Source organism: Rattus rattus, chromosome 9 (assembly GCF_011064425.1).
Source record: "Rattus rattus isolate New Zealand chromosome 9, Rrattus_CSIRO_v1, whole genome shotgun sequence".
Classification (NCBI taxonomy): Eukaryota; Metazoa; Chordata; class Mammalia; order Rodentia; family Muridae; genus Rattus; species Rattus rattus.
In genome coordinates this window covers 71,336,305-71,359,680 of record NC_046162.1, presented here as the reverse complement: position 1 = coordinate 71,359,680, position 23,376 = coordinate 71,336,305, and the positions used below count along the sequence as shown (strand labels likewise).

The 23,376-nt window shown below is 52.8% G+C and overlaps 1 protein-coding gene across 1 annotated transcript in view; it reads right to left on the bottom strand.

Moving 5' to 3' along the window:
- Cacng4 (calcium voltage-gated channel auxiliary subunit gamma 4) overlaps window positions 1–21,987 on the bottom strand; it is a 60,057-nt gene extending 38,070 nt beyond the window's left edge. The window contains exon 1 of the mRNA XM_032912409.1: window positions 21,739–21,987. Coding sequence (XP_032768300.1) covers window positions 21,739–21,958 — 220 coding nt within the window. The 5' untranslated portion in view covers window positions 21,959–21,987. The remainder of the gene's footprint in view (window positions 1–21,738) is intronic.
- Window positions 21,988–23,376: the final 1,389 nt, after the last annotated feature.

The following is a 23,376-nucleotide window of genomic DNA, read 5'->3' as shown; positions in this document are numbered from 1 at the left end:
TCAATTGCTGTCCACTTACTTCATTTCAGAGACAGGGTCTCTTACTAGCTTAGAACTCCCCAAGTAGACTAACCCCAGGATCCACCTGCCTTCACTCCTCACCCTGGGGTTATAAGCACGCGTCACTATGCCTGGCTGCTATTTTTGCTTCTTTTTTTATTTATTTTAAAAAGATGGGTGCTGGGGATTGAACTCAGGTCCTTGTGCATCCAAGACAAGTACTTTCTGAGCTATCCCCCCAGGCCTTCTACAGTGAACTACCAAGGCTCAGTGGTAAACCAGACTGTGCATGCTGTATTCTCTTAGAGAGCAATACACAGCGGTGTTCAGGAGTCTGCTGGTTCTGGCAGTCGGATGTGAGGCTGAATTCATCTTGGGTTCACTTCCTGGGGGCTGCTAGCATGAAGTCCCACACCCTGGGAGGGTGGCTTCAAACAGCTGGCTTTACTCTCTCTTGTACCTGGGAAGCTTCAGGTATGGACTGGGCCATGCTCTCTGGTTCCAAGAGAGAGCCTGGCCTATGCCCTCTCCTCTTCCCCTCTCCCCTGTTCTCATAGGCACCCAGGATATTGGATTCTGGCCACCTTAGCAGAGCACGACCTTAACTTGGTAACATTTGGTTCTAAAGACCTTCTCTGGTTCTCTATCATTAGGGGGGACAATACAGTCTACAACCCACCCCCAAATCTACATATGATGTGACTAAAAGGCATTGGGAACGCCCTCTTCCCACCTACCCCTCCTGCCCCTTTCAGATGATATGATTTTATGCCAATATTTTCTGGAACTTTCTGGCCACTGATGTCTCATATTCCTCACTGGCTTCTGGAGCACAGTGGATACCCGGAGACACAGGGATAAACGAATGATCAAGGGAAATGGAGCAGGTGAGGTGGGGCAGAGGTGTGAGTGTGTGGGGAGACAGGGTGATGGCTACGGCAGGTAACACCGTTGGTGCCCAGGTTAGATTTCTAAGCAAAATAAAGAAAGCTGTCTCATAGCTTCAAAGAAAACACTGGCACTGTAGATAAGCAGGGACCCCTCCTCTTCCCCAACCCCTCTGGCTTCTCTCTCGTTAGCGGCGGTGTGGAGGAGGAAGATTCTTCTGCAGGGTGGCTCACACAACCAGAATGGCCAGGTCACCCTGGGGTAACCTGAGAGGACGAAGCAGAGTCTCGACACCCACGCTCCAGCCTGGGGTGTTCTGCTACCCCACCTGAGTATCCAGGCAAACAAGAGCTTCAGGTACCAACTGAGGGTCTCCTGTGCTCCCTGGTGAGCACAAACAGGGAGTCATCTAGCCAGGTTGGGGACTGTCAGGATAGTGGCCTTGTGGCCATGCAGTGTCATGTGTTACAAAAAGGATGTGCAGGTGTGAGATGTCTGAGCGTGTGTGCATACTGCAATCGCTTTCCGCCCTGGGAGGACCTCGGTGGTCCACACACACCGGGACCTCGTGTGATCTGAGTCATGCCACCACACATGAACTGGCACCAAGACCAACAGGAAACGCTGCTCACCCGTCACCTGTCTACAGAGATTCCTTGCACTCCAAGGAACCACACTTCCCAGCTTCCCTTGCCTCTGGTTCCTCAGCAGGCCTGGCCAAAGGGAAGCTGTATCTGGTGTTTATACCAGGAGTCAGCCATCGGTTCTTAGTTACAGCAACACTGGCTGCAGGGTGCAGGAGGCTCTACTCCAACCTCCCTGCCTGGCATCACGGTTTTGAAGTTACCTATAGAGTAGCCTGGGTCATTATTGTGCTTTGGATTCTCCAGGGACCAGAACCAGGGTGCTGACAGACAGAGGTCTCCAGTCAGTAGAGACCATGCTGCTTCAAGCAGCACTGTGGAGAGGAGGCATGAGCAGGGTGGGGAGGAGCACCAGTTCATCCTGGAAGCAGAGTAGGCAAGGCTTCTGAGAAGCGCCAGACCTTCCCATGTTTTGGCTGTGGGCTCCTGCAGGGCACAGCCCACTACCCCATGTCCTTCTGTCACGGACCCAGAGTCATCCATCACTCTCATCCTGGATCTAGAGGGCAACGACCTTCCTGGACAGCGGCTAGAGAGACAACTCTGGAACCGGACTCCTTAGGTTCAAATCCCGACCTTAGCCCTGTCTATGAAATGAAGACAAAGTTTTAAGAAATTAGTTAAGGCCTGGGAGCCTTGTACAGTCCAGTCCAACTAGAGCGGGGTGGTCGAGCCTGCTTGCCCCTGCACATGGCCTCACTATGACCACCGCCCACTCTGTCGCCCACAGTGTGTTCCCCTAAATTCCCACATCTAGTCTATTTCCAAGATGAAAAACAGACCGAATGCGTGCTTCCTCCCTCACCCTCCACGGATCCCATTGCGCCTACTCTGAATTCTTCTCTCGTGTTCCTAACAATGCCCTGCCCTTGTGCCTTGTTCCTCCCGTTCCTCATTGCCCGGAGGCCGTGAGCACTCAGCCTCTCGATGTTTCACCCAGCACCTTTCAGCTGGGAGGGCAGGCACAGGCTCCTCACAGGCGAGGACAGGGCCGTCAGCTTCGGCCTCTGCCTCCTCCCGTGCTCCTGCACCCACCCTGCTGTCTGCTCAGACACCACTACATTTCTAAGGCAATCCATGGCTTCTCCTCACACCTACCCAGAGACTCTTCAATGCCCAGGGTTGAAGTTGGCTGCGATGCCTAGAGCGTCCTCCCTCCGTGCCTCCGCACCCACCTTCTGTACTGAGCCCTCTGTCCCCCCCCATCCCCTGACAAACTCATGGCTAACTCCCCAGCCTAGCTCACACAGGTGTCCACAATTCCTCAGAGGCCTCCCCTCTCCCAGTCCTGCTGCTGAAGCTCCTGTGTGCACAGGGTCGCATGTTTGTGTATAAAACGGCTGTGTGTAAAACCGTGATGGCTGTCTGTCTGTCTCTCTCTCTCTCTCCACACTAGATGCTCAGACTCTTTGAGGAACAGGCCAGCATTTTAGGAGTCACAGAGAACTCCATTAAGAGTAGCTAGATGAACAAGGAGTGCGCACTGTGTGAATGAATGAAGACGGGTTATCTCTGTGTGGCCCTTTCCCCTGCCTGAGGGAATCCTGCCCATTCTGTAAAGGCACAGAGGCAGGACCACTTCCTCCGAGAAGCCCTTCCTGATTTCTCCCTGGGCAGACAGAGGCTAAGTCATTCCAGACTTGAGACATAAGGCATTTCTCCTGACCGAGGGTTCCAGCATATCCTCCTTCACTTAGGAGCCCCTCAAGGGCAGGCTTCATGCTAAGCCTGCTAGAGTGGCTGGAAGGGTCCTGTTGGAACTCAGGTTAAGGCATGGCTGGGTTAATCCAAGTCCAATTCTCCTCCTGCCGTGTTACCTTGTGAGGCTGACAGGACCTCATGGAGTTTATGAGGATAATGTGAGAGCAACAGGTTCCAAGGCATGAACCTGGGGGCGGCCATGTCATTCTAGACAGCTCTACACCACAGAATTTGCTGACAAAGTCCCCTTTCTTCCAGCATCCCCAAAAGGCACTTGTGAAACAACTTCTGAATGAGTGAATGAATGAATGAATGAATGAGTGAGTGAATGAACAAATCTGTGAGTCCCCAGAACTTAACAAGGGCTAGGTATATGCATCTCCAACGAGCTGAGTATATCAGATTCAAACAACAACAACAACAACAACAACAACAACAACAATCAGAAGCCCTAAATTAGGAATTGTTGGGGGGGCATCTGAGGGTTGGAGCAGGCCACCTGGGGCGCCTTTGTTAACCCCACATTCTATTTTCCTTGTAGGTAACTTTTCTTGAAGCTAACACACAGAGCATACTCCTGAGAGAGGAGTTAGATGGGCAAGCTTCCTCCCCCTTGTAACGACCACGCAGGTAATGACGGAACATGTCCCCTGCCTGGCAGGCTCCCTTTGTCTCCCGTCCATCAGTGCCCCCAGAGAAGCCATTTTGCTAGCCATTTTGCCTAGACAGTCTTGCCGCTGTTCAACATGATCTGAGCGGAAGCCTGCAGGATGATCACGGTTTTCCCGCCTGTTGTGTGCTAGCTAGCCAGGAGTCAGTAGGTGAGGGCCTTCGTTGGGATCTTTGTGTGGACTTGGGGTGGCATCCCCTGTGAGACCTTCCCTGGAGGTTTGATGTGTGTGGAGAGTGCCTTCTCAGAGAGTTGTCTTAGCAGACTGCCCCCTGTCTCACTGAAAGCACGTCATCCTCAGAGCTGCCCTGTCTTACAGTAGCCTCCACCCTCTGAGTCACGTCTGAACCCAGCATCGTTGGTCACAGAGCTCTATCCTCCTCCCCCTCCCCCTCTTCCTCCTCCTTTTCTTCTTCCTCCTCCATGAAGCCTTCCATGCTCACCTGGCCCACAGCCAGTGTGTAACAACCCCTGGGATGCCCCTGCTGGGTGGGCCCTGCTTACACACCACACCCAGCCTCTCCCTGTAGCATTAATTGCTTGCATGGTGACCCTCCCCCACCTCCTGGGGGTGTCACTGTAGGGTCTCTGGGATATTCACAGGGCGCAGAGACAATGCGATCCCTCTCTCTTTATTACTGTGTAGCATTGCATGGTAGCTTTTAGCATGGGGCTGAGAAAGAATTCAGACCAGGCTTTGGAGTCAGAGACCTGGCTGTCAGTACCCACTGTGTCTTGGGCAGTCATAGGGCACACCACTGTGGAATGCCTGTGTGTTAGTAGCAGTAGGCCATAGCCAGTACTGTAACTGAATGGTAGCTGGGGTAAAGGAGGAAACCCTGAGGCAACTGATTGTGATTAGAGCCCCAAATTCACTAGGCTGCTGCCTTTGCAGCCTTAAGCAAGTGTCTGGACTTCTCTTTCCCTCGGTTTCTCCATCTATGGGAAGTAGCGATTGTTGCTGCCTCGGAGGGAGGCTGAGGATTAAGCAGGCTAATGTCTATTAATGTGTATAAACCACTCAAGGCAGCTGCTGGCTCACAGGAAGGACCACCGCAACTACTAGCTCTCCTTCTGTCCACAATCCACCTGATTACCTGGTAGTTAATTCAATAATTAATTAAACACCGTTAAATCCTGGCTGTTAAGAGGAGGGACGGGATAACGTAAGGGAAGCACACGGAGTGGGAGATAATAGATACTGTGCTTGGTCCGCAGAGAGCACTTGAGAGCCGTTGTAATTATGATAAAGAGAAAGGTGATCAGCAGGGGGCGGGGCAGATGAGCTGCCCGTGTTGGAGGAGAAAGCGCACACCGCGGGGACTGGATGGGGCTAGCCTGGGCTTCTCCCTGCTTGCTCCACTTCTAAAAGGGAAGAAGGTCTCCTGAAGGTCTGGACCCATCTTGTCAGTGCCTGGAACCAACCAATATTTTATAATGATGTGTTGATTTTAAGCCAGATATGGGCAAGCAACATACGCATATATACACATGTGTGTATATGTATATGAAATATACAACCAATATGAAATATATATGCAAGCATATATAATCTATAATGCAGCCACATAATATATATATATATATATATATATATATATATATATATATATAATGCAAAACCAAAACTCCAGGTAAACATCCTTTCCGTTCCTCTAGGGGTGGGCAGACTCAGGAGAAGTAACACTTCTAAGAATCTGAAGGGCCTTGAAGGGTCACAGATGAGGGTTTTGTTTTCAGGTTCCAGGAAACATCGAAGAAGAAAAAAAGAAGTGACGTCACTGCTGGAGGGCTGGCCATTCTGATCGGCCTCGAGAATAACTTTTCCAGGTCAAGAGCTCGAACGAGAGCTGGGGAGCGCTGGGCTCTCACAGCACTGCACCTGCTGCTGTGTTCACCTTTGTCCTAATGGAGACCCCTGTGAACGGGAAGCAGCGTGGTGGCCCGGCCATCAGGGTGGGCAGGGAGCTTAGACATCTGCAGTAAGTGGCATTTAAAGGGTCAAGTGACTGTGACACGAGAGAAAGAGGTCATGTTGTCACCAGCGTGACAGGACACCTGGGAAGCTGCCTTTCCTGCCAGGCACCCGCTATGCAGATTTTCCCAAACTTTACGCAAATGGAATTAGTGCTGGGAAATTATTTTTGGAGAGAGTACCCTTTGTCTAAACGAGTTTGAAGATCTGTGGAACAACGAAGCAGTTTAAACTTGTCACAGGGAAGAATGCCAGGGGCTAGGGGCACGCAACAGACCAAAGCTGCTTCTGTCTAACTGGCACTAGATTTCTGTTTTTATGAAACATGGTCAGCCTGGCTGCCCTCTTGGGAGTCTCTCAGGACCCCAGAGCCCTCTCTGGGGTACTCAGCTTTACCTACGTGACAGAAGTTCCTAAGAGCCCACACCCACATTCCATTTCCCCCTCAATTACTTTGTGGCACATTTTACTGGAGGAGATAGCTCTCTAGGATGAAAACCCAGTCCGTAAACTGCAACGTATGGGAAACAAAAGATCCAGCTACAGGCAGCTCTTGAAAGCTTTGATCCAGGAATCAATTTGGTTATAAGTCAGGGGTGGCCAGTCCTGAAACCCTGGCCAGAAGCCATGGGCGTGGTGCCCAGATACATTTAAGAATAAAGAGTTGAAACACGGGGCTGGAGAGGTGGCTCAGTGGTTAGGAGCATTGACTGCTCTTCCAGAGGTCCTGAGTTCAAATCCCAGAAACCACATGGTGGCTCATGACCATCTGTAATGAGATCCGATGCCCTGCTCTGGTGTGTCAGAAGACAGTGACAGTGTACTCATATACATTAAATAAATTAATTAAAAAAAAAAGAGTCGAAACACTATCAGTGGGGAACGAGCGCAAGTATCCATTCATCTGTCTGGAGACGGGCCCGGTGGTTTCCTTTGATTTCATAAGCATGAGGTTTACACCACCACCTTCAATATAATAGAAAATTTGGAAACCATAGGAGATAAGATAAATCACTCCTGGTTACCATGACTACTGCATTAACAGTTTGGTGAATTTCCTTCCAATATTTTCCCCGGCCTAATAAAACAGCCATCACCACAGTCACATCTACTCTGCACCAGATGATCTTTAGAGGTCCCACAACTGTGGGTTTTCCACTCACTCGATTTGTATTTAATAGAATTCTCTCTGTGTTTAAGAACCCTCCTAATCATGGCAGAGTTAAAATAATACTTTTCTTTTTTTCTAAATCTAGGAAACGCTTCAAGAACTTTAAAAAAGCTGGTCTCGCACTGGAAGCTTGCATGATTTAAATGTGGCTGGCCAGAAAGGGAAGAGGAGAAATTATTAGAAGGAAAAATGGAAAGGAAAGAGGGGAGATAGACAGGAAGAGAGGGGGAGAAGCTGGCGTTTGTGAAAGCAGGGTCTGTGCTGTGGAGATGGCTCAGTGGGTGAAGTTACTTCCCACGAAAGCGCCAGGACCTGAGCCTGGGCCGCAGCGCCCACACAAAGGCCAGGAGAGGTGGTAAGAGACAGGCAGTTGCCTGGGGTTCTCTGGCCTTGCTGAACTGGTAAGCTTTAGGTTCAGTGAGAGACTCTTGACTCAAAAGCAAGGTGAAGCAAGACCAAGAGAGACACCTAACAGTGAACCTGTCTTTCTCTACAAATCCATGGACACACGCACACACGCATACACATGAGAGTGGTGACAGAGACAAAGGGGAACACACACACACACACACACACACACACACACACACACAGAGAGAGAGAGAGAGAGAGAGAGAGAGAGAGAGAGAGAGAGAGAGAGAGAGAGAGAGAGAGAGAGAGAGAGAGAGAAAGGAGGACCCCAGTGGTGGCCAGGTATGTGAATGATGTGGATAGTATAGCTATGTTGAACATGGTGGCCACCCAAAAAAGAATCTTTGGGGCATATCAAAAACAGTCACTCCAAGGAAGAGGCCAGAGGGCAGCAGCCTCAGGGCCTCAGGCTACAGGTTATAAGCGATCACCGGAGTGAGAGAGAAGAGCCCTTCTGAATGGTTAAGCCAGTGGGACCTCTCAGCCACCAGGCATCTGGCCTGGACTCGCGGTCTGGAATCCTTGGGCTCCTTAGACTCAAAGACAACAAAAGCCATTTTTCATGCAAGAGGAGTCAGCCATCAGGAGGAATCAGAGCCCCTTTTGTATGACAAGCCAAATTGCTGAAGCGAGAAAATGTCTCAGGCGAGGGCTCAGATGCGAGCCGGGGACGGCGTGCTCGCCTGGGGAACCCTTGCTGTCAATGTGCACTTGTTATCGGAGCTTTTCAGAGCGAGGCCCGGAAGCAGTGCTGGGTAGCCTCACCCCACACCCACAGCATCTTAATGAGGAGTTGGTGGCATGGCCTTGGCTTGGCTGTGCAGCCCCTGGATGGGAGCCTGAGTGTCCTGAGATGTCCTGAGAGAGTCTTGGTGGTGGGGGGCATCCCCCCCAGTGCTTTTCCTTGCCCATGCTTTGGGGTATGGATTAGGAGGGAGGTGTGCACAGGCCCTGGATTAAACACTAATCCCATGCTCATCCTGGCTCTGTTACGCCATCTCCAGGTGCTGGGCGTTCTTTATGACATCAAATGAGATGCTGATGGTACAGGGCTACAGTTCCAGCCCCAAGCCAAGCAGGTGCCTATCTCTTCTTCGCTTCTGCTGAGACTGCTACCAACCCATTTTACAATCAAAGCGACTGAGTCTCAGAGAAGGTGGACTGACTGACTTAGGGTTCCTGAAGGAGGAGGCAGTCTGGACTCCAATCCTGACTCACTCAAGTCTGGCTCTGTCTCACTCCCCTGCCTACTCTCTGCAAGGCAATTCCAAGAATACTGTTTAGTTCAGGCCTGCTTTATGACAGGCTCTCCCCACACCCCACCTTGTGAAATGCCTCTCCTTGTTGTAGGTGGCTCTCCAGAACCAGAGGGGAAGGATTTGCACTTTTTAGGTCCACTGCGCCTAGCTCAAAGCTAGGTACTCACGAGGGCCCTGCAAGTGCCTCGAGGTGGTGATGCTACAGTAACCCAGCTTTTGTCCTTCGAGACAGAGTCTGATCTAGATAGGGGGTGATCCTGGTGGGATCTCTCGGGAAATGGGAAAGCATTGAGTTTTAGCTTCCGTTCCCAGATGTCTTTACCGTGTAGCCATCTCTGAGACCCTCTTCCCTCTAGCACCAGCTTTTCTGTACCCCAAAGTCTTCTTGGATCACTGATGGCATCTGCAGGGTCCTCTCGTTCAGAAATGTTTAAGGAGCTGGAGAGATGGCTCAGGAGTGCTTGCCATGAAACCATCAAGACCGAGTTTGGATCTCCACATCCCATCTCCTCAGGTTGGCTGGGCATGGTTGTAATTCCAGCCTTGAAAGGCAGGGGACAAGGATCCCCAGAGCAAGCTGGCTAACAGGATTAGCCATATGACGAGGGCTCCAATTAGGGCAGAGACCTTGCTTCCCTCAGTGAATAAGGTGGAACAGTGACTGAGAATGGGTCCCCAAATCAACCTTTGGGACTTCACACAGTGGGGTGTGTGTGTGTGTGTGTGTACACTTCCCGCAGACCCTGCCCACCATGAGAAAATGGGGGAGGTCTCCACCCTCCACCCTGCTCTTGTCTTTTGTCGTCCAGGCAGCCCTTGAGCTCTCTATGTAGCTGAGGATGACCCTGACCTGATCCTGATCTCTGCCTCTCCTGAGTGCTGGACTTACAGATGTGCTCCCCTATACCTTGTTTATGGGCTGCTAGGAATCAAGCAGTTAAGTAGTTTACCAAACGAGTTATGTTCCCAGATCCTGGAGTATGGGTTTTTCCTAGTCATCTTGAGTTCAAATTTCCTAGATGTCTCTCCCTTTCTTGCCCAAACTAGGAAGGCCAACCTTCCAGGATCCTCGTGATATCCTCTGTATTGCAACTTAATACCCACAACAAAAATCTGTCCCTGAGTCTCTCAGCTAGAGTTTTAGTTTAGGAGTTTGATTGCTACCTTAAGCCAAAAGCACAGGGTTAGTTCACATCACCAGGGGGAGCTGTTTCTTTCCTTCCTTCCTTCCTTCTTTCCTTCCTTCCTTCTATCCTTTCCATCCATCCATCCATATATCCAATCATCCATCCATCTACCTACCCACCCACCCATCCATCTGAACACAGCCATCCACCCACCCATCCATTCATTCATCCATTCATTCATCCATTCATTCATCCAATCATCCATCCATCCATCTATCCATCCATCCAATCACCCACTCACCCATCCATCCACAACCAACCATCCATCCATCCATCCATCCATCCATCCATCCATCCATCTCCTTCCTCCCTCCCTCCCTCCCTCCCTCCCTGCCTTCCTTCCTTCATTCCTTCCTTCCTTCCTTCCTTCCTGGCTTCCACATCTCTATCCTCAGGCCATGGCTAGCTCAGTCCCAGGAGAGGGGAGGTCTTCAACCAGATACATAGAGAACTTGAGCTCTCCTCTCCCCACAGGCTACTCAGCCTTGGGAAATGGTTCTTCTGTGGGCTTCCTGGACTGAGCCACTGCAAAATTCCTCCTAGCCTCTTACTTCTGTGCCTGTCTCCCAACTTCCACACTTCACATCCAGCCAATCAATCAGGGGGCCTCCTTCAGGCTTTGGAAAACACCCTTCTTGGACATCCAACACCTACTTGTCTCAATAGACAAGTGGGGTGGTCTCTCAACAGACCACCATTCTGGCTTCGACTCTGGTCATTTCTACCTTGGGGACCTCCCAGCTTCAATCCGTCTGCTCCACAAGAGGGGTGTACCCACAAAACCCACTTGATGGCTGCCTACTACATGTAAGTCATGTAAGTCTAAGCTACCTCTCAAGCTTGGGAGGTGACACAGTGACTAAAATTTTAAAACATATTTACTTACGTGTGTGTGTGTGTGTGTGTGTGTGTGTGTGTGTGTTGCTGTCTATTTCAAGGCACGATGGCACGATTATGGTAGTCAGATGGCAACTCAAGGGAGTTGGTCCTGCCCTCACCTCGTGGGACCCAGGTAATAGACTCAGGCCACCACGCTTGGCTTTAGGTACCTTTACCCGCTGAGGTATTTCACTGGCCTACGACTCAGTGACTCCTACTAAACTATCACCTTATGCTGCTCCCAGGCTTCTGGCTGCATCTCCAGCACAGCATGCTCTCCGGTGAGACAGTGACACCACGTATGGGCAGAGTCTTTGGGGACCTTTGGGTAGCATCCTATTTGACCTTTGTGACTGTTGTATGACGGTCTAGCATCCATACACCCATTATTTACAGAGGAGAAAAACAGAGGCTCGGAGAAACAAGGGAACGTGTCCAAGCAGAAAGTAGCAAGGTTCAAACGCAGGTCTTGCGGACAGCCTCCAAGCTCTCTCCCTATCAGCGGGTTCACATGAGACTCTGGGAAGTGTCAGAGCTGGAAGCATCAGGGAACAAGCCTAGCTTTTCACAAGGGGGGTGCACTCTCACTGGAGGGAGCTGGGGAACGAGGAGATAGCTTGACGAGACCTTTGTGGCTGCATGCAGGGCGAAGAAGACACTGCCTGAATCCAGGTGCATGAGTGGGCAGGGCAGCAGCTCCATGCAGAGGGGAACTGGCTAGGCAGGGAGACAGAGGCTGTGTTCTAGAAGGAGCCCAGAGGACTGGCAAGTATCAAGAAATAGACTCTGCCTTGTCTCTGCAGTGGCCAGCGCCATGCTGGGCTCAAGGCAGAGCCCCTGAATCTTTGACGGAGGCTGATGACAACCCGTGGGAGGAGGAAGGGAGACTCCTCCGGCGGGCAGACAGCTTGCCCCACACCTCATGTGTGAGGCTCCCGCGTGCAAGCCTTTCCCTATCAAGGTGTGTTGGGGGCGGGGGAGCCAAGAGCGTTTCCGAGAAGAGGATTCTGAAGTCTCTCCGTCGTTCCTGCTACAGTGCCTCGGGAAGCTGGAGGAGGAAGGGAAGCTGTAAGGAGGAGGGTGACAGAGAAGGGAGGAGGCATGGAGGCAGGGAGGGGTATCATTTCCCAGTTGGATGACTGAGCAAGTCAAGGAGGCTTAAGAGGTTAAGGGACCAGCTGAAAAGTGTCCAGATGGTTAGTGGCAAAATGGGGAGCAGCGCACAGCTCTGCCGACCCTCTTCAGTGTTCTCCATGCCCTAGAACCCAGCCATTCTTTATCTGCCCCTGTCCCAGGCACTGGGAATCACGACCGTAGATCTGGAGTTGATTTTTGGTTGACTTTGGCTCTAGGCAGAAGGATGGATTTGACCATCCCTAGCTTCATCCCAGATGTTGTCTTTCTGCTGCTGGATGTCAATGGCCTCTCAGTTTCTGCCTTAGCCATTAATTTTGGGGTTCTCAGCAGCCATCTGGAGCTCTGTTGCCCAGAGTGATGAGTTAGCTCCTATGAGCTCCACTAAAGGGGGCTCAGACTCATCCATCCCAAGACCCTGGTGGCCAGGAAGCTGACCAGGCAACCTCCCAGGTCAGCTGCGACATCTGGGAGATCTATTTCTTATGTGAACTTCCAAAGTTCAGGAATTAGGGGAAGGGGGAATAAATGTGGCAAGATACTTCAAATGAGTACAAGGTGCCAGGCACAAGGAAGGGCCTTTTGCGTGCTTCGTAGCATGACATTAGAACAACCTCAGGAGCTGATCTCACAACACTCTGATTTATATTAAGAAAATTGATAACCAGAGAGACTAATTTGTCTAGAGATACACAGCCAACAGGTGGCTGGGCTTAGACTTGAACCTGGATCCCTGTGACTGCTGTGCTATTGTAGCTTCTGTATGGACTGATGTGGGGAGAAAAGGTTATCTGTGATGAACTGTTGGGGTCTTGCCTCTGTCCCCGACAGCCAGGAGGTAAAAGGCTGGTGGCAGGTGAGACGGGCAGACTGACAATTTCTCTACTCATTCACTTCTTTCCTAGGCAGTGTGGAACTCTGCTGAGCCAAGAAGCTTCATGAGCTCTCTGGCTCTTTCTCAGAGATGATAGCAATGGAGATGGCAGCAGGGACTAACAGACAGCACCTGCAGCAGGTGTGCAGGTGTACAGGTGTGCCAGTGTGCAGGTGTACAAGTATGCAGGTGTACAGGTATGCAAGTGTGCAGGTGTGTCAGTGTGCAGGTGTACAGGTGTGCAGGTGAACAAATATTCAGGTGTGCAGGTGTACAGGTGTGCCAGTGTGCAGGTGTACAGGTATGCAAGTGTGCAGGTATGTCAGTGTGCAGGTGTACAGGTGTGCAGGTGTACAAATATTCAGGTGTGCAGGTGTACAGGTGTGCAGGTGTGCAGGTGTGATGCAGGTGTGAGTTTGTAATCCCAGCAGTGGGGAGGCCAACAAGGAAGACAGCAAGAGGGCCTGGCCATGCAGCGAGACCACCGTAAGGAACTAGAACAGTTTTGGGATATAGCTCAGCGGTAGAATACTTGCCCAACATGTGCAAGGCCCTGAGTTCAAACCTCGGTATTGTCAAAAGCTGATCCCAGGCAAACTAGGCATGATGGTGTACATCTGTAATCCAGCACTTGGGAGGCAGAGGCAGGAGGGTTAGGAGTTCAAAGTCAGCCTTGGTTACAAAGTGAGTTCAGCTTGGACTACAGGAGACTCTGTTTCAAATATCCAAGAATAAACAACTGAAATCTTGGGTTACCAGAGAGACCCCTGGCCTTGGTCTGTAGACACTTTTGCATCTGTATGCCCCTACCTGTGAGACTGTGGCTTGGGGTTAGGGTGGGTGGGTTGTGGCTACAGTCAGGATCCAAACCCATGCACCTATGAGGCCACCAGTATCTGGGGAACATCCAAGTCAATGCCTGAAAATACCAAGGAGGGAGCTGACTGGGTATGGCTGAGAGTCCACTCTACTGTCTGGAAGCCAGAAGAGAGAGCCTGGGGTCTGGAAGGAACAGCACTGTATGAGTCACACAGACCTCTAGGCTGCACCAGAAGGGTCCTCTGTGTATGCTAGAGGCTGTCACCTTTATGGCTATGACCCTGATGCATATATCATGGTGGCTGCTGTGCTGGGGACAGATCCTGACAGGGTGGCCTCTGCACTTACTCCAGCTCTGTGACTAGTAACCTTCGTCACTACCACGTGACCTTGGGTAAGTCACTCTGCTATGCCGGTCTGGGTGTCCTTTGCCTGCTCTGAATGAGAATTAGGCTCCATCAGCAGTTCTCAGCACGGCTGAGGCCTCGTGCTGGGGTGGCACAGGCAGGGGAGCCTTGCTATTAATAAAGGAAGGAGCTGGGCACCTAAAGCCGATGTCAGGTCACCCCATTAATAGACTTGCTCCACCCATTGCTTGAGTTCCCTGTGTATCCTTGAAGGTTAGAGAATTGAGCAGAGCCTCTAGCTGGAGCCGGGCCTATCTGCCTCCATCCCCACAGCCATCTGCCTGATACTCCCCCAGCCCGTGGGACATTGTGACATCGGAAGACACTTTGTGTGGTCACAGTAGGAGGACTACTGGCTTCGGGTGGTTTAAGGTTGGGTTCCAGTTAAAGATCTTTCTATGAAAGGCAGTGACACAATACGGTCGTATAGGCCCAAACACCAAGTGCCCACCGAGGATTAGAAACTCTGCCCTGCAGGGAGCGGCCAGTGGCGATGATGAGCCTTGGGGCTTGTCAGTTATCATGGGCTCCTGGAAGGATCAAGCACCACTACTTAACTATGAACATGAAGGTTCGTGATGTCAAGAATCTGAGTGAGCCCTGGCTCTGATTTCCTACGATTTCTTCAGACTTCCTCCTTTCAGACAGGGCACCATGGTCATCCAGCCGGCTGTGAAGCATCAGATCTGGGCCGTAGCTTTGACTCTTCCTCCTCCTTTTCTCCCTACCCTTCCTTCTTAAGTCCTATCCCTGCAGTTGTCATTTGGTCCTAGAGACTCCAGTATGGCCACCTACCATGGGCCTCCTAGCTTATGGAATCCTTCACATAAGGCTGGAGGATAAAACACGAATTGTCTATGCCCAGCGCTAGAGACGGGGAGTAGCAGGATCAGGGTTCAAGTTCAACTCTGCCTACGCATCGAGTTTTAGGCCAGCCTGAGCTACATGAGAACTTGTCTTAGAAAAAATAAAAACAAAAAGCCATCTGATCCCTTGTGGGTCTCCCTGGGGTGCCCTCTCTGAGGACAGCCCACCTTGCCAATCTTCCTCCATCCACATCCGGTTTGGTTCAGCTGTGAGTGTGGCTGGACTGCAGTCTCTTCCAGGACACTTCTCTAATTCCATTAGGGATCGAATCCGCACAGAGTGTCAACCGCTCTGCTAGGAAGTGTGTCCTGTTTGTAACAAGAATCCGGGCCTCCCGGGTCTCAGGAAACCAGGTGTTTAGTGAGCTTGTGCCAAACGGGTGGGTGGACAGACGGATGAGTGGATGAATGGATGGATGAATGAATGAATGAAGTGTGCCAGCAGGCAGGCAGCTTACATTACATTTGTACAGCGCAGCCGAGGTGTTCTGAAGGAACTTAAAGCCCCTGTGTCTCCCACAGAAGCTCTCAGCTTTGCTCAACTTGCAAGTTAAGGCTGGGGTTCTAGTAGGTGAGAAGGTTCCAGGTTAGCTGGACTCCACGTGTTAGCTCAGGAGACAGAGAACCGGCAGTCTGTCTTCAACACAGCGAGTTACTCCAGTCTGGCTGTGCTGGTCTTTGCCTTTCACATTTCTGAGACCCTGGGTCCTAGGACCAGAGGTCCTTTCCCACTCTGCCCTCCTGTGACCACTTGCATCCTGGAAGTCCTCAGAATCTGAGCTGCTTGGGGAGACTGACACAAGAGGGGCCTACTGTAAAGACCTGTGGACTGCACCATCACGCCTATCTTAAGTCCGGTAGCACAGAGCTTCTTCAGAGCCAGCTGTGGTGGGAACCTTGGGCACCCCTTGGTCCAGGGTCCACCAAGATGTGCAGCTTTTCCTTACTAAGTCAGCTGGTTTCCAAAAAGGGGGACTGGTATTTCCTTTAAGGAGAGAGAAGGAAGAGGGCTTGGGATGCAGCTCAGCTGGGCCAGTGTTTGTCCAACACATGCAAAGTCCTAGGTTCAATCCCTAGCACCTGCATAAACAGGACATGGTGATGCACGCTTGTCTGTAATCCCAGCACTCAGAAGGAGAGGCAAGAGAATCAGGGGTCAAGGTCTTCTTAGTATATTGAGTTGACGGCCAGCCTGGACTACATAAGATCCTGGTAAGAGACAGAGGGATGAGGGAAGGACAGACAGAAACAGAAGAGATGGAGGCCATCAGCATTGTCTGTCAGTATATAGATGAGGAAGGGTACTTCCAAATGACAGGGGCGTGAATGACAGCTGCTGGGCGAGGTAGGGGAAGAAACACACCCATCTTGGACTAGCTGTTGAGTGCCCCCAAATTCATATGATGGTGTCCTAATCTTCAGTGTGGACAGCAGAGCACAGAGGTGGGCTTGGGCATGATTAGATTTATTGGAGACCATAAGGAAGGAGTCTTCATAGTAGCCTCACCTCTCTTAGGCACAAACAGCCTCCTCTGACTGTTATGTGAGCACTTCAGGCAAGTGGCCATCAGCAGGTCAGGGAGAGCATTGCACCAGGAGCCCAGGAGCCCAGGAGCCCAGGAGCCCTGGAGCTCAGGAACTAGCCTCTCCCCTTCTGTCTTCCTTGACCTCTAGAACCATGGAAAGAGAAGGCTACTGCTTAAGTGGCCTGCCTCTTGCATCTTTAATTATTCTTTTAGGTCAGCAGATTTGGTAAAACTTCCCCTTAGCTGCCCTTCTCCAAGCATCAGTGGTTTACATAAAGGAAGCTATAGCTGTTGGAAGGTGGAGTGCCTACACTGAAGCTGACGCGGACGAGGAAAGGCAGCCCTGACACAGGAGCTCCACCCATCTTGAACCTCGGCTTCTCTATTTCTAAAAGACAGAGAATGAATATTTCCCTGAAAGTGTTGTTGGCGACTACACACCCCTGTATAAGTCTAAGGTAAATGGTGACGATTATCAACACCGAGGGAATGTGGAACCAGAAACTGGCACCTCAAAGCCGTAGGGATGGAGGGCCTGCTCTGGCTACTACTACCACCCACCGTAGCCGGACTGGATGGGCTGTCTCTAGGTTAGTGCAAGACAAAGAAAAACGAACATGAGTGACAATGGTCCCAGCACAATTTGGGACCTTGCAGCTGCCTCAGAAACACTATTCTTTATACCCAGCCTCTCTGAATGGTCTGGTTCGTCCCAGAGTGTGGTGTGAAGACCTACTTCCCATCTCACCAGCCATGAAAGAACCTGAGGTGTATGAAGAATACTCACCCCTCCCACCTATGGGCTTAGGATAGAGCTTAGGATAGCTGGGTCCTCTGGAGCAGACACCCTAGTTAGCTGCTCCCTTCTCACACGCAGGCTAACGGGGCTAGGAGATAGGTATTTTTAATCTGTGTGTCACTGTGGGAATGAAGGTTTGGGGACACTAGTGACAAAGATTCTGGCCAGCCGAGGGAGGTGAGTGTGACTAGGGCAAAGGATTTTGCCCATCCTCACTCCTCACGTTCTAGAACTTTATATCTTCTCCTCCCAGTGCCCAGCCCTCAGCCGGCACAAAAGAAACATGAGACGCCCCCGGTGTCAAGACTGTCTCGTGAGGGTTCTGTCAGAGTCATGAGTGTGGGGGAGGCAGCTTCATCTATGGGTGACATGGTAGAGGGGCGAGGGAGGGAAGCATGTTGTTCAGCACGAGGTCTCTTAGGGGTCTGGGCCTCAGGAGCCTGTGTGTGTTTTGGGGTTCATGGTGGGTATGGAGTCTTGGCGGATGGTTCTATGGTCCTGCTTCTGTGCCCAGGATCTTCTTTTCCTTCCATGTCCAAACGGTACTTCAGTCTCTTGGGTGTCTGAGCAGGACAGGATCTACACCTCCCGCATTCCGAAATGACAAGAAATTAAACTAACATTCATTGACGATGCCTAGAGTGGAAACGACTTTATCTTCCCCCAGTCCCCGGTCCATCCCTGGCCTTGTCCAGAGATAGACAAAGAGATGGCTAACGGGGTGAAGGTAGGGTGGGGAGGGCAGAATGACGGGTAGGGACAAGCTAGCCCAGAACACAATGGAAGGAAAGCAATGGAGTCGGAAGTAGAGGGATTGAGAGACACACAACGAGGGAGAAGAGTGTGTTATGCAATCTGTGCACCCGTTATACATCCTCGCTTCCAAATGCCTTCCTGCCAACCACCCAACCCTAGAGCTGGGCTCTCCTGAGTAGCCAGATACGTGGTTCTATTTTTAATGGCAACCCAGAAGCTGCAGGGGAAAGGGCAGGGTAACGTGGCAAGAAGAGCTTTGTAGTGATAGAGGCTCAAATCTAGCCCAGCTGCTTCCTGACCGCGTGTCTCTGGGCAAGTCCAGAACTTGCCTGCACACGGAGGTGAGGGCAGCACCTTGAGGGGCCGTGTGAACCTGCTGCGGGCACTGTGTACCTGGGACTTCTGACATCTGTCCAGTGGAGAGCCAGGTGGGTGGAGGGGAGCTGGGTACCACAGTTGTCCCTGTCAGGTGTCTCTGTGGATGCCTTAGCAGAGAGGGTTGGCTCTCCAGGTCTGACAGGCAAGGAAACGTTCAGGAAATGGAACTGGCCATTTGGGAGTTGCCAGCAAACCCATCCGACTCCCCAAGCTGCACCTGGGGTATTCATTCACTGCCTGCTTGCTGTGGGAGTCCATGTTAGCCAAAGGGTTCCTCTTTTCAACTCTACCTCTTAATTTAGATGTCATGCTTGTGTGTGTGTGTGTGTGTGTGTGTGTGTGTGTGTGTGTGTGTGTGTGTGTGTGCAGATATCATGTGTGTGTGCAGATGCCATGTGTGTGTGGGTTGGGTGTAGATATCATGTGTGTGTGTGTGTATGTGTGTATGTGTGTGTGTGTTCAGATATCATGTGTGTGTGCAGATGCTTATGTGTGGGTTGGGTGTAGATGTCGTGTGTGTGTGTGTGTGTGTGTGATTGGGCATAGATGTCATCATGTGTGTGTGTGCAGCTGTCATGTGTGTGGTTTGGGTGTAGATGTCATGTTTGTGTATGCAGGTGTCATGTGTGTGTGTGCAGATGCCATGTGTGTGTGTGGTGCAGATGTCATGTGTGCGGTGTGCAGATGTCATGTGTGGGGTGCAGATGCAGTGTGTGTGTGTGTGCAGACGTCATGTTTGTGTATGCAGGCATCATGTGTGTGTGGTGCAGATGTCATGTGTGTGTGGGTTGGGTGTAGATGTCATGTGTGTGTGTGCAGATGTCATGTGTGTGTGCAGATGTCATGTGTGGGGTGCAGATGCAGTGTGTGTGTGTGTGTGTGCAGACGTCATGTTTCTGTATGCAGGCGTCATGTGTGTGTGGTGCAGATGTCATGTGTGTGTGCAGATGTCATGTGTGGTACGGATGTCGTGTATGTTGGTGCAGATGTTGCTGGGGGGCAGGTGCAGATGCCATGCTTCTGTGTTTGTAGGGGTTGCTAGAAAACAGGAAGAAATAGTGCATTTTTACCCACAAAAGCTAACGAAGTGGCAGCCACCCTCTGAAACACTTCTTGGTGTCCCCAGGGAGTAGCTCGAGGTTAACTGTCCTGTCCTGGTTTCAGCCCCTCGCCACGTGCTGGCTGGCATCACAGGAGGCATCAGTGGCTCTGGGAGCTGTCCGCTTCCATGCAGTGTTATGAGAAAAGCTGGCAGCTTCCGCCCAGTTATGGATTTGCATGTTGGACAAGGAATCTCGAACTAACTCTCACAGCCCTGGTACACTCAGTAGGTACAGCCTGCTCGCCCCTTAGAACCCCCCAAGCTTCAGGGAATAACAGAGGCAGCCCAGTTCTTTCCATGAAGTCCCCCAGATGGCTCCCTCTGCCAGGCGAGCCAGCTGCCCTGATCGGCTCAGGGCTCTCTGGATGAACAGTGAGTTCAAACGGCTTGAGGCAGCTGGCGAGATGCTAAGTGCAGCATCAATCCTAATTAGGATGAGGGATTAATAAAGAAGGCATTGCAGTCACCATGCAAGCCAGCCTTGCGGGCGCTCAAGTTTCCCTTGGGAAACGGGAAAGGCCCCAGCTCCATGGGTTCCTTGGGGCAGGGGTGGGAGGTGGCATGATTCCCTACATCACACAGGGCATCTAGTGGAGCCTGTGTGAGGTAGAACAGCTCTGCAGCCCTTGCTGTCTGTCTAACTCAGGTGCCGTGGCAGGTAGTGACGTGGGTACATTCTCCAGATGAGAAGTGTAGGTGTTCACGATCTGAGCAACTGCATACCCAAAATTATGGTGTTTTTTTTTTTCAGAAGAAAAGTGAGGGGGGGTTGTCATCGTGGGCCCACCACTTCCTTTGTGAGATGTGCTTCCCCCTTAACTATTGATCTCACACTTCTGTCTTCTACAAACTGCCCGAAGCTAGCTTAAAGCTCCCAAGTGCAGAAGCAGCCCCGATCTGGAATCGGAACTGGGGGACAGGGATGGACAGGAGTGGGGACAGAGGGGGGCATCACTAAGTAAAACCTCACAATGCCTCCTTTCAGATGACTCAAAACGCAGCCAGGAAGGGCTATCTTTCTGAGCCGGTCCCAACCTCCTGTCGCATCCCACCACACTTAGGTAGCTGAAAGGAGGAGAGGAAGGAAGAATTTCCTCAACCACCCAGGGGCGGAGTGCACACAGGAGAAAGGGTGACAGGGAAAGAAAGACGAAACACTACGCAAGGATTTTTGAAAAATTAAAGCAATGATCGCCAGTTCCTCTGTTCTGCCAAGACCAAGCAGCTGATCGATCTGACTCTATAACCTGGCAGAACCAGACCGCCCCTCCTTAGACACCTGTTAGTTCGAGTTTCACAGTTGGGCATGAGGGCGCCAGGAGGGCTAAGAAGCCTAATGCATCGGAGGTTTCTGCTTCGCACTCCTAGAAGCTGTCCCCACAGTCCAAGGGACCCAATCCCGGTCTCTAGATGCATTTCAACCGCAGCACACCTCTCAAGTCTCTGCTTCCTAAGGGGTCATAGAGCCCTGCCCTGCTCTGACAGAGCGACCACGCCCCTCCCAGCCCACTCTTGGTCCGCTCTTGACTCCACGCTCCTCAGTGTGGTTCCTACGGAGGTCTCTTGCCGACTTCGTGCTGAGGGACAGTGATCTAGGGCTTGCTGCTTCAATTACGGGAGACGCGGCGTGGCTCCCCTCTTGTCCCCATCGCGCAGGGAGGAGTGAGTCTGTGGTCTCAAGGAACACGAGGAGGACCGACTGAGCTACCTGGCTCCCCCAGACTCGCTTGGGGCCCAACCTGTACCCAGCCCTTACCCCCTCAGTTGGGGGCTTGAAGTGAGCGCCTCGCTGCCCCGAGGCTCCCCGCCCCCGGCCGGCCCCGCCCCAGGATGGCCAGTTCCCATAGCAATCGCACAGACACCGGTTGCCAAGCAACCCCCCCCCCCCCCCCCGCGTCCGCTCCCCCCCCCCCCACCCTAGACTCCTCCCGCCCCCACGCCAGCCTCCACCTCCCCCAGGGGCGCGGGCGAGGCCCCTGGGGATCGCTCCGCTTTCGGGTTGCGCGCGCGTGCGTGAGTTTCTGTGTGTTTCATTGTGTCTGTGCGCGAGGGGGTGTGCGCGTGCGAGCCTAGAGTTTGTGGAATCGGTGTGTTGGGGAGGTACCCAGCCTGGAGGGACCCGAGGCTGCTGCACCCGTGTCCATTCGGGGATCCACCCTCCCGGCTTCAGGTTCTTTGTGTCTCGCGTGGAGCCAGCGCCGCGCCCACCCCTTCCCCGGCCCACTCCCCGGGGCAATGTGTGCGTGTGCATGTGTGCGTGTTATGTGCGTGCGCTGGGGGCAGGGGTCGTACCTTCGATGCAACACACCCGCCACAGTCCCGAATGGGTGAGGTCGCCGCGGGCGCGGCGGGGCGGGGGCCCGTCGTCCATGGTCAGGTTGGTGCCGTTGCAGATGTGCGCGCTGGAGTACAGCCAGTAGTCAGTGCCGATGGCGATGGCCATGAGCGAGAAGGCGGCGAAGGCTCCGGCCGTGGTCAGCAGCATCTGCAGCCCGCGGTCGCATCGCACCATGGTGGGCGCCTCGCCAGTCCGCCGCCCGCCGGCCCCGCCGCGCCCGCCCGCCCTCCTCCCTCGGCGCGCGGCTCCGGGGCTCCAGGGGCTGGGGCCGAGGGCCGGGGGCGGCGCCGCGCTGCGCGCTCCGACCCCGCGCCCCGGCGTGCCTGCGCTCCGGGCTGCGCGGGCTCAAACTCCGAGGCGCGGCGGCGAGTGAGGGCTGCGCGGGCTACGCGGGCCGCCAGGCGGCAGCGGCGGCGGCGGCGGCGGCGGCGGCGGCGGCCGGGGGCTCCTCCCTCTCCGTCCGCCCTCCCCTCCTCTCTCGGCCCGCGCCCTCCGCGCCTCCACCCACCGCCCGCCGCCCGGCGCGCTCTCTCTCTCGGCGCCGCCCCTCCGCCTCGGGCCCCGCGCTCGCTCTCCCCCGGCCGGGATTTTCCCTCCCCTCGCTCCCCTCCCTGCGCTCACGCGCGCTCTCTTTTCTCTCCCAGGCTTCATTCACATTATTAGAGCGAAGGAAGGTGAGGGAAAGAAAGATTGGTTCCCTGGAAGGACCCCGGGGAAACCGCGTCCCGGGTCACCCCCTTTCCAATCCGGGACAGCCAGGATCTCTTTAGTCCCCGGGATTCTGAAATCTGTGGGATGGGAATTGTATACCTTTTCCTCCTTTCCGCACGGCCTTGTGCCTCTACCTGGTTAGGAAGGTCTAGGGATGTAGAGTGAGACTCCTCTGGTTTCCAAAGGCCCCAGATGTGGGTCACAGACCGGAGACATTCTTTATGGGCCAAGCCAGACCTCCACTCCAACCCAAGCAGCCAAGGGGTTCTAGCAGGCACTGGGAAGCTCTGGAGTTCTTCGGAGGGGGACTGAGAATGTGACACACTACAGTCACACTTCTGATAGCCCATTGCTGGTAGAGGCAGGAACCCTGCAACTGTTTTAGAGTCTTGTAGCCTCCCTGTCCAGCTGCTGCTTCTCCCTGTCCTTCTCTGAACCTTTATTTTCTTCTTCAGCCTAACCGGCTCTTCCTCACCTCCCCTTAACCCTGTCAGACTCTGCCTCAGGCCCTCCGGCCTCATCGCTTAATCGTCTTCGGTGCTGGCAGGGTCCCAAGCTGGATTCAGACCTTGCTCCTTGGAGTCAGGCTCCTTCCTCACCATCCAGTTCCCCTCCTCCCCCGCAGGAGGCCTGAAACCCACCGAGAGCTCAGGCCTTTTCTTACTTCTCCCCAGTGTTCCTGTTGCATCCTTGAGGGTTGTCCTGTGGGCTGCTATTCTGAACCCCTGGAACTCGAAAGAGATAACGTAGAAAAGCTGCTGCCCTTGCAATTTTATTTCCCGGTGGCACCTTCCCAGCTCTCCTCAGAGAAAATTAATGACCCCAGCCTGGAAGCACTGTTGTTCTTCCTCTCTGGAGAGTGTGAGCTCTCCCCTCGTCTA